This window comes from Dasypus novemcinctus, chromosome 4, assembly GCF_030445035.2.
Source record: "Dasypus novemcinctus isolate mDasNov1 chromosome 4, mDasNov1.1.hap2, whole genome shotgun sequence".
NCBI lineage: Eukaryota > Metazoa > Chordata > Mammalia > Cingulata > Dasypodidae > Dasypus > Dasypus novemcinctus.
The window spans coordinates 101,483,169-101,503,267 of record NC_080676.1 but is presented as its reverse complement, the minus strand read 5'-3'; the positions used below and the strand labels follow the sequence as shown (position 1 = coordinate 101,503,267).

At 35.9% G+C, this 20,099-nt stretch overlaps 1 protein-coding gene across 10 annotated transcripts in view; it reads right to left on the bottom strand.

Moving 5' to 3' along the window:
- The window catches only part of SENP7 (SUMO specific peptidase 7), a 222,365-nt gene that overhangs the window by 38,191 nt on the left and 164,075 nt on the right, over nucleotides 1-20,099 (bottom strand). For all 10 annotated transcript variants that reach the window (XM_058295925.1, XM_071214857.1, XM_058295924.1 and 7 more), the window contains 4 exons: nucleotides 19,884-20,063; nucleotides 18,329-18,588; nucleotides 16,621-16,754; nucleotides 15,116-15,232 (listed from right to left, as the gene is read on the bottom strand). In XM_058295925.1, coding sequence (XP_058151908.1) covers nucleotides 15,116-15,232; nucleotides 16,621-16,754; nucleotides 18,329-18,588; nucleotides 19,884-20,063 — 691 coding nt within the window. The remainder of the gene's footprint in view (nucleotides 1-15,115; nucleotides 15,233-16,620; nucleotides 16,755-18,328; nucleotides 18,589-19,883; nucleotides 20,064-20,099) is intronic.

Sequence of the window (20,099 nt, the reverse complement as noted above, 5' to 3'; positions counted from 1 at the left end):
AGCACACAACCCAATCGTCATAAACCCAAACAGGCCAACCCCAAGACATACACTTGTCAAATTATCCAACGCTCAAGACAAAGAGAAAATTCTAAAAGCAGCAAGAGAAAAGAAAACCATCACATACAAGGGAAGCTCCATAAGATTAAGTGCTGATTTCTCATCTGAAACCATGGAAGCAAGAAGGCAGTGGTATGATATAGTGAAGGTACTAAAAGAAAAAAAATTTCCTACCAAGAATGCTCTATCCAGCTAAACTGGCATTCAAAAATGATAGAGAATTCAAAATATTCACAGACAAACAGAAATTGAAAGAGTATGCCAACAAGAAACCTCCCCTTCAAGAAATTCTAAAGGGAGTTCTGCAGGAAGAAAGGGAAAAAACAGGACAGGCAGAGATGGAGGAGAGTGTAAGAGCAACAAAAAAGACAAAGAGAGAAGAAAAAAAAAAACAAAATATGACAAACACAAGTCCAATCAAAATATGGCTAACATAAATAATTCCTTGAAAGTAATAACATGGAATATCAACGGATTAAACTCACCTATCAAAAGATTCAGACTGGGACATTAGATGAGGAAATATGACCCATCTATATGCTGTCTACAAGAGACACATCTTAGATCAAGAGACTCATGGAGGCTGAAAGTGAATGGTTGGAAAACAATCTTACAAGCAAACAATAACCAAAAAAAGGCAGGAGTAGCTATAGTAATATCAGACAAAATAGACTTTAAATGCGAAATGATTGTGAGAGACAAAGAAGGATACTACATATTAGTGAAAGGGATAATCTCTCAAGAAGAACGAACAATCACAAATATTTATGCTCCTAACAAGGGCGCCTCTAAATACATGAGGGAAACGCTGGAAAAACTAAGTGAAAGAATAGATGCATCTACAATTATAGTGGGGGATTTTAATACACCACTATCAACTCTGGACAGAACATCTCCAAAGAGAATCACTAAAGAAACGCAATATTTGAACAGTATATTAGAGGAGCTGGATCTAATAGACATATACAGATCATTACACCCAAACACAGCAGGATATCCTTTTTTTCTCAAGTGCACATGGATCATTCTCCAAGACAGACATTATGCTACGCCACAAAGAAAGGCTCAATGAATTCAGAAAGATTGAAATCATAAAAAATAATATCTCTGACCACAATGGAGTGAAGCTGGAAATCTGCAAGGGCCAGTGACCCAGATTTCACACCACGATTTGGAAATTAAACAGCACACTCTTAGAAAAACAGTGGGTCAAAGAAGAAATCTCAAAAGAAATCAATGACTACCTTGAAACAAATGATAATGATAACACAACATACCAAAATTTATGGGATGCAGCAAAAGCAGTACTGAGAGGGAAATTTATAGCCATAAATTCATACATCAAAAAAGAAAGAACAAAAATTGAAGAACTAACTGCACATTTGGAAGAATTAGAAAAAAAACAACAAAGTAATCCAACAGGAAGAAGAAGGAAGGAAATAACAAAGATCAGAGCAGAACTAAATGAAATTGTAAATAAGAAAGCACTTGAAAAGATAAACAAGACCAAGAGCTGATTTTCTGAGATCAATAAAATTGAAAAACCTTTAGCGAGACTAACAAAGAAAAAAAGAGAGAAGATGCAAATACACAAAATAAGAAATGAGAAAGGAGATATCACCACTGACCCCACAGAAATAAAGACTATCATAAGAGGATACTTTGAAAAACTATATTCCAACAAAAATAACAATTCAGAGGAAATGGACGAAAGAAGAAATTGATTATCTCAACAAACCAATCATGAGTAAAGAGATAGAATCAGTCATTGAAAACCTCCCAACTAAGAAGAACCCAGGGCCAGACAGCTTCACAGGTGAATTCTACAAAACATTCCAGAAAGAACTAACACCAATCCTGCTGAAACTCTTCCAAAAAATCGAAACAGAAGGAACATTGCCTAACTCCTTCCATGATGCCAACATTACCCTAGTTCAAAGCCAAACAAAGACACCACAAGAAAGGAAAATTACAGACCAATTTCTCTAATGAACCTAGACACAAAAATACTTAACAAAATACTTGCTAATCATATTCAACAACATATTAAATGAATTATACACCACGACCAAGTGGGATTCATTCCAGGTATGCAAGGATGGTTCAACATAAGAAAATCAATCAATGTAATACACCATATAAACAGATTGAAGGAAAAAAATCACATGATTATATCTACAGATGCAGAAAAAGCATTTGACAAAATACAGCACCCTTTCTTGATAAAAACACTCCAAAAGATCGGAATACAAGGAAATTTTTTGAACATGATAAAGAGTATATATGAAAAACCCACAGCCAACATCGTTTACAATGGAGAAATCCTAAAATCCTTCCTTCTAAAGTCAGGAACAAGACAAGGATGCCCACTGTATCCCCTTCTATTTAACACTGTCTTAGAAGTACTTGCTCAAGCACTGAGGCAAGAACCAGATATAAAAGGCATTCAAATTGGAAAGGAAAAGTCAAAATTTCATTATTTGCAGATGACATGATCCTATACATAGAAAACCCTGAGAGGTCTACAACAAAGCTTCTAGAACTCATAAGTGAGTTTAGTAAAGTCGCAGGTTATAAGATCAATGCGCAAAAATCAGTAGCATTTCTGTACACCCATAATGAGCAAGATCAGGAGGAAATCAAGAGACAAATACCATTCACAATAGTAAATTAAAAAATCAAATATTTAGGAATAAATTTAACTAAAAAACTTATACACAGAGAACTATACAAGACTGTTAAAGGAAATCAAAGAAGACCTAAATAAATGGAAGAATATTCCCTGTTCACGGATAGGAAGACTAAATATTATTAAGATGTCTATCCTACCAAAACTGATCTACACATTCAATGTAATCCCAATAAAAATCAACACAGCATTCTTTAAGGAACTAGAAAAACTAACTATGAAATTTATTTCGAAAGGAAAGGGGCCCCGAATAGCCAAAGACATATTGAAAAAGAAAAACGAAACTGGAGGAATCACACTACCTGACTTCAAAACATACTACAAAGCTACAGTAGTGAAAACAGCATGGTATTGGCATAAGGAGAGACACAGAGACCAATGGAATCGAATTGAAAGTTCTGATATAGAACCTCATATATATAGCCATATAATATTCAATAAAGCCACCAAACCCTCTCAACTGGGAGAGAATGGCCTCTTCAACAAATGCTGCCTGGAGAACTGGATATCCATATGTAGAAGAATGAAAGAGGATTACCATCTCACACCTTATACAAAGATCAACTCAATATGGATCAAAGACCTAAATATAAGAGCCAAGACTATAAAGACCTTGGAAAGCAGTATAGGGAAACATTTACAAGGCCTTGTAATAGGAAATGGCTTCATGAACATCACACCAAAAGCACGAGCAGCAAAAGAACAAATAGATAAATGGGACCTCCTCAAAATTAAAGCCTTCTGCACCTCAAAGGAGTTTGTCAAGAAAGTAAAAAGGGAACCTACACAATGGGAGAAAATATTTGGCAACCATATATCCGATAAGAGACTTATAACTTGCATATATAAAGAACTCCTATATCTTGAAAATAAAAAGATAAACAACCCATTTAAAAAATGGGAAAAAGATTTAAACAGATACTTCTCCAAAGAAGAAATACAAATGGCTAAAAAGCACATGAAAAATGCTCCAAATCTTTAGCTATCAGGGAAATGCAAATCAAAATGACAATGACATACCATCTTACTCCCATAAGATTGGCAGCTATGAAAAAAACAGAAGAATACAAAGGCTAGAGAGGATGTGAAGAAATGGGAACACTCATCCACTGCTGTTGGGAATTAAGAAGGATCCAACCATTCTGGAGGACAGTTTGGCAGTTTCTCAAAAAACTAACCATAGATTTGCCATATGACCCAACAATACCACTGCTGGGTATATACCCAGGAGAACTGAAAACGACGACACAAACCGATATATGCACACCAATGTTCATAGCAGCATTGTTCACTACCACCAAAAGTTGGAATCAACCCAAATGCCCATCAACAGATGAGTGGATCAATAAAATGTGGTATATACATACAATGGAATACTACTCAGCTTTAAGAACAAATACACTACAAACACATGTGATAACATGGATGAATCTTGAGAACATTATGTTGAGTGAAGCAACCCAGGCATTGAAGGCAAATACTATATGACCTCAATGATATGAAATAAGCAAGCGGCCTCAGAGAGCTAGAGACTGGAAGATAGGCTTACAGGAAATTGGGGGGTAGAGGAAGGATGTAAGCTGACATCTACATGGGTGAAATCTATAATAAGCTAGCGGTAAGTATGTGCACAAGGAAGAGATAAAATGGGGGCATAGAGTTACCTTTGGGTGGGACTTTGCGGGTTTGAGGGGGGCTAGGGATGGGCGGATGGGTAATATTGCCCAAGAAATTGGGGGTAGGGAGGGGCAACATACGAACATAGGAGATTGTCAGGTGTCGGTTGAAAGTAAAATGCTGAGAAAACCTTTTCAAAATATAATTAGGAAAGTTACCTGTTTAAGATACTCAAAGGGGATAATCTGATGTAGGACAGACTCCTAGGGAATATATGAATGCTCATTTTGCCAGAGTGGGTTATACCATTGGGTAGAGACCCATATAATGAGAGTGAAGGTAGACCCATATAATGAGAGTGAAGGTAGACCCACATCCTGGGGAGGACTAATGCCATCAAATAGAGGGAACTGTATCTCTCAAGAGAAAGGGTGGCTCCCAGGGCATTAGGGCAGTTGAGCAAGTCAAGCCCTCAACAATGTCGCAAGTATCGCCGAACATGGCTCCTCAAGAAATGAAGATTGACTGTCACTGTGGGGCCCAAGGGGAGGGGGAAATAGATATTGAATAGATGGAACCAAAGTAAATGTGAGGGCAAAAGAAGTGTTTCACGAGAGTACACAAGGATGGATATAAACCATGTAATATTACACCAAAAACATAGGGGACAACAGACTAATAAGGTAAACCATAATGTAAAACATAGGATAACTAAAAAACTTAGAAAACTGTATAGCCTAAAGTATGAACCACAATGTAAACACAAATGTTACCTTGTTTGAAAGCTATTGTCTCAATATCTGTACATCAGTTTCAGTAAATATGATATGAATAAGTTAAAAGATTATCGCTGTGGAAGGGAAAAAGTTTTATAATGGATAAGTGGGAGTACTGTATATCGTATAGATGAATTACTGTGATCTAAGGCTCTTGTGAAGAGAAGCTCAATAATTAGGAAATAAGAAAAGAAAAAGATAGGATGTAGAATTTTTCCAAATCAATATGTATTCTATATCTAACCTTTAAACTCATCGCTATATTCCATTTTACTATTAAGGGAACCTGGCATTATATTGGGCTTCACTTTTCAGGAAGATTTGGATCACAGAGTGGTTCAACAATGGCAGTGGAGGAATACTGGTATGGGATGTTATTGACAGGCGATGTATGGTTGACAGTGAGTTATACAGGGCATGTGTCCAGGGTGCATGGAAATGGTAGGATATACTCATAGTGGAAACAATTAAAAACAACAGCTGGGGGGGGTACTGGGTTCCTGGTCGGGGGGGGCTCTGTCGTGGTCCCTAGGGGAGCAGCAGCAGTCCCCCAGGTGCAATGGTAAGGACCAGGAAGGAATGAGGGTTCAAATGTGAGCCCCTGATACTAATGACTATGCTTGTGGGCCTATGCACCTGAAATAAGAACAAGGCCTAGAGCAGCACTGTGCCTAAGAGTTCCCTCCTGACAGCCTCTGTGTTACTCAAATGTGGCCAGTCTCGAAGCCAAACTCAGCATGTACATGCAATGCCTTCCCCCCAGCGTGGGACATGACACGCAGGGATGAGCCTCCCTGGCACCAAGGGATCACTACCAAGTACCAGCTGATGACGTAACTAGAAAATGACCTTGAATTAAAGGTGCAATGCAGACCAGCAGAATATCCCTGTCTACATATAATAACAGGAGTTAAAACTGCTGTTTGACCTAAAGTATGGGGGAAATGGAAAGGACAAATGAGGTCATATGGCTATGAGTCTCTAAAAAAGAGTCTGGAGGTTGTCAGAAGGATTGCCCTTATGCACACCTGAGCAGAGTCTCAGAGACAGATAAAGTAGATACCCCCAAGTATTGGTCCTTTTGAGGGCTAAAGAGACCCACAGGTTCTATGGTCATGGCAGATGGGGTTCACTGCCATGTCAGCTGGCCCTTCTTTGGAGCTGGTGTTTCTGTGTGATGGAGCTGGACTCAGATGGGATCTCTTTTCGCAAGCCTTTCATGCTACTTTACTGGAATTGTAGTTGGTGCTGGGGTTTACGATATATCTAGGGGATCTGAATCTCTAGACTGACAATATGATAGCCAGGCCCTCAGCCTCAACAGACTTCAGCTTCTACACTCTGATTTATTGGACTTACCCCACTCAGCTAACATGAAGTTGAAGAATGTCAACCACCACACCATGGAGCCTAGAGTGCCTACGACTGAAAGCAGGAGGATTGCATCCAGTATCCATGTGATCTAAACCCCCTCTTGACATAGATGTGGAATGGACACAACCAAGCCAAGGTCCACAGGAAGGAGGAATATAGTAAAGATTAGATTGGACTTAATGATATCCTATTCATGAACTATTGTGGTTAATAATCGAGAAAATGTGGCATTGGTGTGGAAAAAGTGGCCATGGTGGCTGCTGGGTGCGGGGAATGGGAGGAAGAGATGAGATATGGAGGCATTTTCCAGACTTGGAGTTGTCCTGGGTGGTGCTCCAGGGACAACTGCCAGACATTGTATGTCTTCCCATGGCCCACTGGATGGAAGGTGGGAGAGTGTGGGCTATGTATGGTGTGGACCACAGGACGTGGGGTGCAGCGATGCCCAGAGATGTACTCACCAGATGCAATGGATAAGTCATGATGATGGGGGAGAGTGTTACTATGGGGGAAGTGGTGGGGTGGGGGCAGTGGGGGTGAATGGGGACTTCATATTTTTTGAATGTAATATTTTTTAAAAAATGAATAAATTGAGTAGAATTTGGAAAAATAAAAATGCCAAAAATAATAATAATAGGGTGGGTTGGGAGGGGGGAAATACTGCCAATGTGAGATAGTGACTATAGTTAGTAGCAAGATTTTGATGATATTCTTTCATAATTTGTAATATATGTCTCACAAAAAAAAAAAAAGAAAGAAAGAAAGAAATCATGGAGGTGAGATACAGTGGTATGATACAATTAGGATACTGAAAGAGAAAACTTGCCAGTCGAGAATACTTTATCCAGCAAAACTGTCCTTCAAATATTCAGGTGAGTGTAAAATATTGACAAACATACAGAAACAGAGAGTTCATGAAAAAGAATCTACCATTGCAGGAAATATTAAAGGAAGCCTTATAGCCTACAAGAAAAGGACAGGAGAGAGAAGCCTGCAAGAGAGTATTGCATAAAGAATAGCAGAAAGGATAACCAAAAGAGTAAAAAGACAGAAGAAAATGAGATATGGCATATAAAAACCAAGCAGTACAATGGTGGAAGTAAATAATGCACTTACAATAATATCACTGAACGTGAGTGGATTAAACTCCCCAATCAAAAGATACAGGCTGACAGAATGGATTAAATAAAAGATGAGCTATTCATATGCTGCATAGGAGACTCGATTTAGACCCAGGGATACAAACTGGCTGAAAGTGAAAGGTTGGAAAAAGATACTCCACTCAAATAGTAATCAAAAAAAAGCAGGGTTTGCTATACTAATATCAGACAAAATATACTTTAAGTGCAAAAAACTTATCAGAGATACAGAAGACCATTATATCTTAATGAAAGGGAAAATCAATCAGGAAGATCTAAGTCATAAATTATCTATGCCCCTATTCAGGGTTCCCCTAAATATGTGAAACAAATTCTGGCAAAACTAAAAGGAGAAATAGACATCTCTACAATAATCGTTGAAGACTTCAACATATCACTCACATCAATGGATTAAAAAACTAAACAGAAGATCAACAAGAAAAGAGAACATGAACAATATGATAGCCAAGTTAGACCTAACAGACACATACAGAACATCGCATCCAAATTCAGCAGGTTATACATTCTATTCAAGTTCCCATGGATCTTTCTCCAGCATAGATCACATGTTAGATCACAAGGCAACTCTCAATAAATAAAAAAAGATTGAAAGTAAACGAAGCACCTACTCAGATCATAATGGAATGAAACTGGAAATCAATAATGGACAGGAAAAAGGTAAATTCACAAATGTGTGGAGGCTAAAAACACATTCATAAATATTCAGTGGGTCAAAGAAATAATTGCAAGTGAAATCAGTAAATATATTTTGTATTAGCCAAAAGGGGTGCTGATGCAAAGTACCAGAAATCTCTTGACTTTTATAAAGGGTATTTAGTTGGGATAGAAGCTTACAGTCACAAGGCCCTAAAGACTTCAACTCAAGATACCATAAGAGGTACTTTCTCACCCAAAGTCTGTTGCCGTGTGTTATATGCAATATGATGGGGGCTGTCTGCAAGAGGTCATTCTTCCTCTTTCCTTGTAAGGATCCATGGTCCCAGCTTCTTCTGAACTCAGCTGTAGGCTACCTAGGGCTAGTCTCCTCTCCCAGGTCTATTTCTTTCCAGGCTCAGTTGCTCTGTTTTCTTCACAAGGTCAGCAGTAAATTACCAGGCTTCTCTCTCTTCCTAGAGCCACAGGATCCTCTGTGGATCTTCTCTGTACATCTACTTCCATGTGAGAGTCTGTTTTAACAGCCTACCAAGGGGGCAGGGACTTGATCTTGCACACCGTAATGATGTGGTCAAATCAAAGCCCTAATCTTGACCTAATCAAGTAAATATAAAGCCTTTGAATTTAAATCAATCAAAGTGCATTATGCCTAGAAGAACAGATCAATTTACAAACATAATCAGTATCTCTTTTTTGAGTTAATAAATAATATAAAACTGTCACATATTGAGACAATGAAAATGAGAACACAACTTATAAAAACTTAAGTAATACAGTGAAGGCAAATTTGAGAGGGAAATTTATAGCCTATATTATAAAAGAAGTGCTAAACTCAAAGATTTAACTGAACTATTACAGAAATTGGAAAAAGAACAGCAAACCAATCCCAAAGCAAGCAGAAGGAAAGAAATAATAAACATAGAGCAGAAATAAATGAAATTGAGAACAAAAATACAACAGAGAAAATCAACTAAAGCAAAAGCTAGTTCTTTGAGATCAATAAAATTGACAACCCCCTAGCTAGACTTACAAAGAAAAAAAAGAGAGAAGATGCAAATAAATATAATCAGATATTAATGGGCCACGGGGGAGTTACAACTGGCCCCACAGAAATATAAAGGCTCATAAGAGGATATTATGAGAAACCGTATGCCAACAAACTAGACAACCTAGATGAAATGGACAAATTCCTAAGTGCACAAACAACCGAAACTGACACTACAAGAAATACAAGGGCTTAACAAACCAATCACATTTAAAGATATTGAATCCATTATCAAAAATCTCCCAACAAGGAAAAGTCCAGGACCAGATGGCTTCACAGGTGAATTCTACCAAGCATTTAGAAAAGAATTAACACCAATCCTGTTTAAACTCTTCCAAAAAAATTGAAAAGGATGGAAAATTACCCAGCACATTTTATGAAGCCAGCATCACCCTAATACCAAAATCAGATAAAGACTTTACAAGAAAGGAAGTGGACTTGGTCCAGAGGTTAAGGCATCCGTCTACCACATGGGAGGTCCGCAGTTCAAACCCCGGGCCTCCTTGACCCTGTGGAGCTGGCCCATGCGCAGTGCTGATGCATGCAAGGAGTGCCGTGCCACGCAGGGGTGTCCCCCGTGTAGGGGAGCCCCATGCGCAAGGAGTGCACCCCATAAGGAGAGCCGCCCAGTGCGGAAGAAAGTTCAGCCTGCCCAGGAGTGGCGCCGCACACACGGAGAGCTGATACAACAAGATGACGCAACAAAAAAGAAACACAGATTTCTGTGCCGCTGACAACAACAGAAGCGGACAAAGAAGGCAATGCAGCAAAGAGACACAGAGAACAGACAACCAGAACAGGGCAGGGGGGAAGGGGAGAGAAATAAATAAATCTTTAAATAAAAAAGAAGAAAAAAAAGACTCTACAAGAAATGAAAATTACAAACCAATCCCTCTAATGAACACAGATGCAAAAATTCTTAACAAAACACTTGCAAACTGAATCCAACAGCACATCGAGAGACTAATACATCTTGATCAAGTTGGATTTATTCCTGTTATGCAAGGCTGGTTAAACATAAGAAAATCAATCAACTTAAGATACCATATTAACAAGTTGAAGGGAAAAAACCACATGATCATCTCAATTGACACAAAAAACAGAATCTGACAAAATTCAGAATCCTGTCTTCATAAAAACTCTTCAAAAGATAGGAATAGAAGAAAAACTCCTCAGTATGATATAAGTCATATTGAAAACCCCACAGCCAACATCATAATCAATGGGAAAAGGTTGAAAGCTCTCCCTCTAAGATCAGGAATAAGACAAGGATACAACTGTCACCACTGTTATTGAACATTGTACTAGAAGTTCTAGCTAGAACAATTAGATGAGAAAAAAAAATTAAAGGCATCCAAATAGGAAAAGAGGAAGTAAAACTCTCACTACTTGCAGATGGCATGATCCTATATTTAGAAAATTCTGAAATGTCTACACGAAACTACTTCAGCTAATAAATGAGTTCAAAAAAGTAAGAGGATACAAGATCCACATGTAAAAATTAGCAATGTTTTGTACACTAGTATTGAACAATCCGAGGTAGATATCCACTTACAATAGCAACAAAAACACTCAAATACCTAGGACTCAATTTAAACAAAGAAGTACAGGACCTATGTGCAGAAAGCTAAAAAACAATGCTAAAAAAAAATCAATGAAAACCTAAACAAATGGAAAGACATTCCATGTTTATGGATTGGAAGATTAAATATCATACCCAAACTGATTACAGATTCAATACAATACCCATCAAAATTCCAACAGCCTACTTTACAGAAATAGAAGAGGCAATTACCAAATTCAATTGGAAGGGATAGTGCACCCAAATAGCCAAAAGCATTCTGAAGAAGAGCAACATGGGAGCAATTTCACTGTGTGACCTTGAAACATATTACATGCTACAGTTGTCAAAAGATGATGTTACTGGCATAAAGATAGACATATTGATCAGTGGAAGAGAACTGAGAGTCCTGTGTTGCAGTCTGACATTATTTATGAATTCCAAAAGGAGATACTAATTATGCTTGTGAACTGGTCTCTTCCTCTGGGTGTGATACCCCTTTGATTGTATTAAATTCAGAGGTTTCATTTTTACTTTATTAAGTCAAGATTATGGTTTCGATTTGACCATGTCATTAGTGTGTGCAGGGTTGAGTCCCCACCCCCTTCTTGGGCTATATAAACTGGATGCTAATTCAAGAGTATGGAAGTAGATACACAGAGAAGAACAGAGAGGAAGAGAGAGAGCTCCATAGACATGGCGGAGGTCCCAGGAAGAGAGAGACGAGCCTGATATTCTACAGCTGACCTTGTGAAGAGAACAGAACAGCTGAACCCAGAAAGAAATGAGAACCTCCAGCCTATAGCTGAGATAGAAAAAGCTGGGCCCACAGAACCTTAAGAGGAAGAGGAAAGCTACACCCTCACAGACATCACCCACCATCTTGCTTCAACACATGGCAAAAGAATTTAGTGAGTAACTATGTTGTGGGAAACTGGCTTACCTGTTCTTTATTGTAAATGTTACACCTGTGCTATTGTGTATGTTGCAGTTGTCAGATGTTGCAGTTGTTCCCTATTATTGTAGATGATGTTGCAATTCTAATAGCAAACAGCTGCTTGGTAGTTTCCAATAAATACAAGGTGGAAACTAGGGTCAAAGCTCTCAGTTCCAGAAGCTGAGTCCCCTGGTCCCATCTTTATCTCCTCTCTTGTGTCTTTCTCTCTATTCTTTTATTTCGTAAAGTTTTGCATTGCCTTCCCTTCGAGCCAACCTTTTGGATTCTTTAGGGCCTTTGGGGTAAGCTTCCACCCCCCAAAAAAATACCCTTTACAAAAACCAAAAGATTTCTGGTACTTCGAATCAGCACTCCCTTTTGGATGACTAATACATCCAGAAACAAACCCACACCTTTACAGTCAACAGGTTTTTGACAAAACTACCAAGTCCATGTTAATGGGGCAAAATAGTCTTTTCAACAAATGGTGCTGGCAGAACTGGATTGAAAGAGAACTCCTATCTAGCTCCCTATACAAGAATCAACTCAAAATGGATCAATAACCTAAATGTAAAAGCCAGGACCATATAACTACTAGAAGAAGTTGAAGGGAAACATCTTAAAGATCTTTGGGTTGTTGGTGGTTTTGGAGACCATTCACCCAAAGCACATCCAACAAAAGAAAACCTAGATAAATTAAACACTTCTGCAGCTCAAGGGCTTTGTCAAAGGGTGGAAAGGTAGCCAACTCAATTGGAGTAAATATTTGGAAATCACAAGACTGATAAGACTTTAATATCCACACCTATTAGAATGGTCACTATAAAAAAGACAGAACTGTAAGTGTTGGAGAGAATGTGGAGAGAGGAACACTTATTCACTGTTGGTGGGAATGCACTGTGGAGGACTGTTTGGCAGCTCCTAAAGAAGTTGAATATAGAATTGCCACATGACCCTGCAATACCACTACTGGGTATATAAGAACTGGATATGTAAGAACTGAGAGCAGATCTGCACACTGATGTTCACAGCAACATTATTCATGACTGCCAAAAGCTGGAAACAGCCAAGGAGTCCATCAACCAATGAATGGATAAACAAACTGTGGTGTATTCACACAATGGAACATTATGCAGCTGTAAGAAAATGAAGTCATGGAGCATATGACAACATGGATGAACCTGGAGGACATTATGTTGAGAGAAGCAAGCCAGCCACAAAAGGACATATACTGTATGACTGCATTACTATGAACTAAATATACTGTATAACATATATTGTATGATTCCATTCATATAAAATATAAATATAAATCAACTTTTTAAAAAAACAGAAAACCACAGTGCTGGAGAGGATGTGGGGAAATAGGAACACTCCTTCACTGTTAGTGGGAATTTAAAATGGTACAGCCTCTGTGGAAGACAGTTTGGTGGTTCCTCAGGAAGCCAAATATAGAATTGCCATAAGATCTGGCAATCCCGCTACCAGGACTATATGCAGAAGAACTAACAGCAAGGACGTGAACAGACATTTGCACAGTGATGTTCATAGCAGCATTATTCACAATTGCTAAAAGATGGAAACAACCCAAGTGTCCATCAACCAATGAATGGATAAACAAAGCATCATATATATCATATATATCATATATATATATATATACATACACACACACATATACATGGAATACCATTCAGCTGTAGAAAAAAATGAAGTCAGGATGCACATGACAACATGGATGAGCCCTGAGGACACTATGCTGAGTGAAATAAGCCAGACACAAAAGGACAAATATTATATGGTCTCACTAAAATGAACTAAATACGATTAGTAAACTCTTGGTTGTAAACTCTACAGAATAGTTTACTAGGAGATAGAATGAATAGAATGAAAAGCGGAAATGATGCTGAATGTATGTAGAATGTATAATAAAGGGTATTATAAATGTGGGGAAATGGTTAGAGTTGATGGTAACACATTACAGTGAGTAAAGTCAACAGTACTGATTTATAAATTAATGTCAACTGAAAGAAAGCAAGAGGATAATTTAGGGACTGTATAACATGGTGATTTCAGGGGCGGATGATGATCATGGTTAAGAGTACAAATGCAGGAGTGTTCCTGTATTACAAGGTGTTAAGAATATGGAGATACATGGGAAATATATAACAAATGTAACATATAGACTACAGTTAACAGTAATATTGTAATAGTTTTACAGCAATGACAAAGAATTATATCAATGCTAAGGGTCAATAATAAGGCCAATATAAGAGGGTATGGGATTTTGGTTTTGGAGCAATGAAAAAATTCTGAAATGGACTGCGATGGTGACAGCACAACTCTGATGATACTAAGAGCCGCTGAGTATACACTGTTGGTGGACTGTACAATGCAGTGAACCCCACAGTGAATGGTGGATTATGGTTAACAGTACAAATAAGAGGCCATTCTCTTATGAACCTGACAAATATACACTAATACATGGTGCTAATAATAGGATGGATTATGGGAAAACACACCAAATACAAGCTATGAACTATAGATAGCTGTAATAGGAGGACGTTCTTTCCTCATTTGTAACAAATGTTTACAACAATGTAAGGTGGTGGTGGTGGGCAATGTATGGGAGTCCTGTGTGGTATGCATGATTGTTTTGTTAACTCACAACTTCTCAAGTTAAAAAAAGAATAAATGAAAATATGAGATTTAGAGCCTCAGTGATTGGAATAAATGTAGTATTTATCTATAGATACATACAAGATGAGGACTAAAAACAAGTTTCCCTTGCCCAAAAGTTTTAAACTCCTTCATATCTACTTCTTCAGTTTTGGGTATAAAAAAGTTGAAAAATATTTTTTAATGAAATAGTGATGGATTTTTTAAATGAGTTAACTCTTATTAGTGCTTAAAGATAAAATAGACAACTGAAGAAAGTAGTTTCTATTCAAATTCCCAAGTGATTTGTAATTATGTAAATACTTCCTTTGCCACAATAATGCAGTTGTCAAAGAAATATAAATATTTTTATAATGGAGAAAAAAAAAACCAGGTCTTCAAAATATATACAGTATCTATGGGAAATAAAGGAATGAAAATGAATTAGTCAACTTTGGAAAATTTTGATAAGCAAAAATTTTCCAAATCTGAAAATTTCGAAGCTTACTTTTGTTTAAAACATTTATTTTAAGTTTCACAGCAAAATCTGTAAAACAAATGAGATCATTTATCATTATACGTACTTAAGGTAGAAATCTATGATTACGTCGTTAAGAAACTCTCCTTCTTCTAAGCACTCCAGATCTTCACTGGTTACTCCTAATCCCCCTTTAGTAGGTGGTGGAGGATATACAATCAACCTTAAACAATAAAAATAAAGTTGAAATATACTGTAATTGAAAATTCTTGTATCAAAGATCTTTGTTACAGAGCATGTTTTCTATAACTAAAATCTATATAGCAGAAAAATATTTCATAGGAGACAAGGAATTAAATTTTCCTTCATTTTAACAAGAGTACTCCCACTGACTATCATCTTTTCCCTTCCAGTCCTTTCCATGTGAGCTATTCTAAATATCTGTCTTATCAGTAGGTTATACCTCACCATCAGTTACAGTATTATTGAGAATCTCTCTCCTGCATAATTTTTTAACTTTCAACAAGCTGATGTAATAAAACATAAGATTCTCCTATGCTCTACTTTCCAATTCTAAGTTTGAATACTGGAAACATGTTTCTTTCTATTCAGAAGAGCCAGTAGTAAAAAAAAAAAAAAAAAACAATTCTTTTCTCCTGGTGGCTAGTTTATACCAGCAGCTAGGCAATAAAAAAAATAACATGGGAGCACAAGGAGGCAAGTGTTTACAATGTAAAACTTAAGAGAATGTAAAGGAAACAAATAAGTAGATCACAAGGAGTAAGCAGCAGAGAGGAGTTGACAAGTAGTAGGCTTCTTTCTTCAGGCACCTTCCCTTAAAACTTAAAAATAAGGCCAGTTGTGAATTCCTGGAGATAATCTTTAAATAGACAGGGTAGTACTTGAACAAATGTAGAAATCAGTAAAAGTATAATATGTATTCTTAAAGCAGAAAGATTCAATAAGATAAGAGACATTATAACTCATTTAGTCTTGGTATCAACATACCAAAATCAAACAAGGAAATCTGAAAATTCTAAATGCTAATGTAACAGTTTCTATTTTATTGGCTATTTTCCTTTCCTGTGCTGTTATTTGCTTTTAATATATAAATAAGAAGGGAAGAATAGAAATTGCTTTCGTATGCATGGCTTCTCAATTTGCCTTATCATCATGAGAACACCTTCAAAATATAAAACATGAACAAAGAAAGAACTTTAAAAAGGGAAATTCTGATAAACTCCAAAGTACCTTTTATTAAGGCAAACTTTATTAAGTAAGCAATTTCATTTCCTATCATATATTCAGAGATAGAATATATAATCTTCGAAACTGTATCGGCCCTTTCAAATATTTTCAATATTTTAATTTTACCAAATAAGACATTTGTTTCTTGATTACATAAAACTAAATGAAATGGCTCCTAATGTTCTCTTAATAAGGTTTTTCTTAAACTCCCTCATAAATTTTTTAAAAAGCAAAACACCAATTTCTAGAAATGATGTCCATTATTGACATAATTTCAGATGGTAAACTACTAAAAACCAGCAACATGAAAGAAAGCTACTAACATGCCTACCAATTACAAGTAGGCTATGACCCAATACATACTTCTGAACAGGTCCAGTGTGCCTGACTTCTCGCCATTCTTCATCTGGATTAGATGTAATAGAAAGTGAGTAGCAACCACTACTTTGCTTCTGCAGGAAGGTATAAGTAGGCTTTGCAGCATCTATATTTGAAAACTGACAGAAAATGGCAAGGGAAAAGGCCCCCTTAGACACTTAAATACAAACATATTAACTCTCAAAAGCACAAAGTCAAAACCTAGACTTATGAGAAAACATAGTGACTAAAAGAAATCCATATTAACTAGTTATATCGATACATTTAGAATTTCTATAAAAATATAACCTACTTAAAATAACATTTTTATTCAGGAGACACCACATATACAATGGTCAAAGATTAACTTGAAGTATTATTTCCAAATCTATGCTCTAAAATTAAGGAAGAATTTGAAAACCTTTGCAGTTCAAAATTAACAGAAGAGGTGAAAAGTAGAAGGAAAAAAAATTTAAGATTAAAAGATACTGAAAGAGCTTATAGTAAATAAATACATATTCTTTTATTAAATGGAAAAGTAGAATACAGATTTATATTTATAATGACTAAAAATTTCACACTATGCATAATATATATACTAAACAAATATATGTAGTGTATGTAGTATATATACATACATATATAAGAATATATGTGTGTGACATATATATGTACATATATATGTATGTTTGTACACATATGCCATAACATACTTAATAAACCCTTTACTTTTTGGAAGTATCTGGCACGATATAATAGCTATACATATATTACCAACCTTCTATAAAATAGCCATTTTTAACTTACTATTGTTTCAGTACAATTTTAGACTTAAAAAACAGCTGTGAAAAACACACCAACATCACCCAGCTTTTCCTGACATTAACACCTTATGTAACCACAGTATGATATAAGAAATTAGCATCATTACAAAACTATTAACTAAACTACTGGCTTTAATGGTCTCACTAGTTTTTCTAGTAATATTTTTTTCTGTTCTAGGACCCTACAATTCCTGAGTCTTTCCTTGTCTTTCATGACGCTGATACATTTGAAGAGTACTGGGTCAGTTATTTTGTAACTGGATTTGTCTGACTTTTTCATGATTAGACTTAGGTTATATGTTATTAGAAATAATACCACAGAAGTGATGTATCTATCTTCAGTGCATGATACCATTATGCTCATACATCTTAGTACCAGTGGTGTTAACTTAGATCACTTCATTAAGGTGGTGTCTGCCAAGATAAAGTTCTACTTTTAAAACTCTACTGTAAAATCAGTACTTTCCATTCAGACTATGCAAATATCCTGTTTCTCCTTAGTTTTCCCCCATTAAATTTAGCATCCATCTCTGGATCTTACCTGCAAAAATTATTACTGTTGTTCCCTGATGGTTTTATATTTCCCTTGTTCCTTTTATAGTAACTGGAATTTTTCTCTAAGAAAAACTTGTTCCTTATTCCCCACTTATTATTTATTCATTCATTCATTTGTTCATTCATTTATATAGAGTCATGGATATTATTTTATTCCTTGGACATAATCTCATCTATCATTACTGATTTTGTTCAAACTCTTTGTTTTGGTATTGGAAGCTCTTTCAGTTTGATTCTTGTGCCTATTCAACAAAATATAGCATTTTGAAAGCAGCCTAATCTCAATGAAAAAAATTTACCCAACCTCCTCCAAATTATAATAATAATATGCTAACCTGAGATATTGATTTCCCCTTAATGTCTTCAGTAGCAGCAGGGAAAGAACAAGTTGAAGAATAGTAATAATGAATAAAAGAACTTTCTTTTGAAGAAAGGTTCTGAAATAAAGGAAGTGCCTGAGCCCAAGACAATGGGTAAGAAAGCTCTAATTCTCCACTGGTCATACTTATTTCTTTCATAATATCTTTTAATTTCAATTCTTCTCTTTGTGAAATTGGATTGTGTAGCTCAAGGAAAATGAATTCACTGTATTTTGCTATAAAAGAAAAAGAGAAACCAATTTTTAATGATAGTACTGTTTTTCAAGAGGCTTATAAATTAAGATCGGTAGAGAAAACAACAAAGTATTTTGTATGTTAAGAAATGACCCAGGCAAATTAAAATCCTAAAACAGGCCATTAGTAACCTTTAACCAAAACTCACAATTTTCATTTCTACTATTGTACTATTCTACAATATTAGAATGAAAACTCTGCAATGGTATTATTATATATGGTATATATGGTATATATGGTATATACGGTATTATTATATATGGTATTATTATAATTACTCTCTCTCTAGTATCTGGCACTTAACAGGCACCCAGTAAACATTTGCCAATGAATATATGGAAGGACGGATGGATGAATGATGATAAGCAGTTAATTATTTTTTTCTAGCCTCCTCCACATATCAAATCTATCAATTAAGAAAGTATTCCAATCAAAGCCCTCTTTCAAAATCATTATGAACATAGATGCAAATGATTACGTTTATAATAAATGACTCATGTCTTTAACCAAGCATATTCTCAATGGTCTCAAAAGACATCTTCACTCTTCACTCTGAAAAGGAGTAGGAGGAAAAAAGTAGGGAGACCAAAGAGGTAGGAAAGACCTTTACTATTAATTTGATTTATCTAATTCTAAACCAGATTCCTATAGGAGTTGGAAATTAAACAAAATTGAAGAATATCCTGATCCACATATACAGATGTGTTATAAAAGTACACAAAAACTTATTCAATCCAATCTTAAAGAATAACACACACATGATGATGGGAACGAGTGTTGTTGGGGGGGGGGGAGAGGGGGGTGGGGGGGGTGGGGTTGAATGGGACCTCACATATATATTTTTAATGTAATATTATTACAAAGTCAATAAAAAATAAAAAAATTAAAAAAAAAAAAAAAAAAGAATAACACACAAGCAAACTGAGTTTCTTTTTCAGAAACTACAGAAAATGTTGAAGGTATAGATTCCTATATTCCAATTAACTTTGCCACTGATTAGCTCTGTCATTGTTCATTATGAAACAATGACAAGAAATTCATAATTAAGATAGCCAAAGATGGCAAGTAAATAAAAGATAAGGTATCCCTGTTATTTCATAAAATAATTTCAGTTAGGTGAGTGAAATTATCAGGAGAAATGCATGTGAATAAATAAAATTATTTTTAATTCAATGAAATTAATTTTAATTCAATGGGATATTAAATTAGGTAAAAAGAAAACTATTTACAAAACTTTTTCATTTATACTGAAATTTAGAAATCATTTTATACTCACATTGCTGGCTTAATAAAGAGTTTTCCAGTTGGGTCTGAATCTCTTGAAGATAACTTGAAGAGACCCAGAGGAAAAGGATAGCATGATTTCTTTTACTATGATCATCGTTCTTACTTTTCCATAACCCAAACCTCTTTAATTGTGTGGTATCCACTAGCAATGAAATCTCGTTCAGGGACACTGAAACAAATAAAAGGTAACAATTTAATCAGTCAT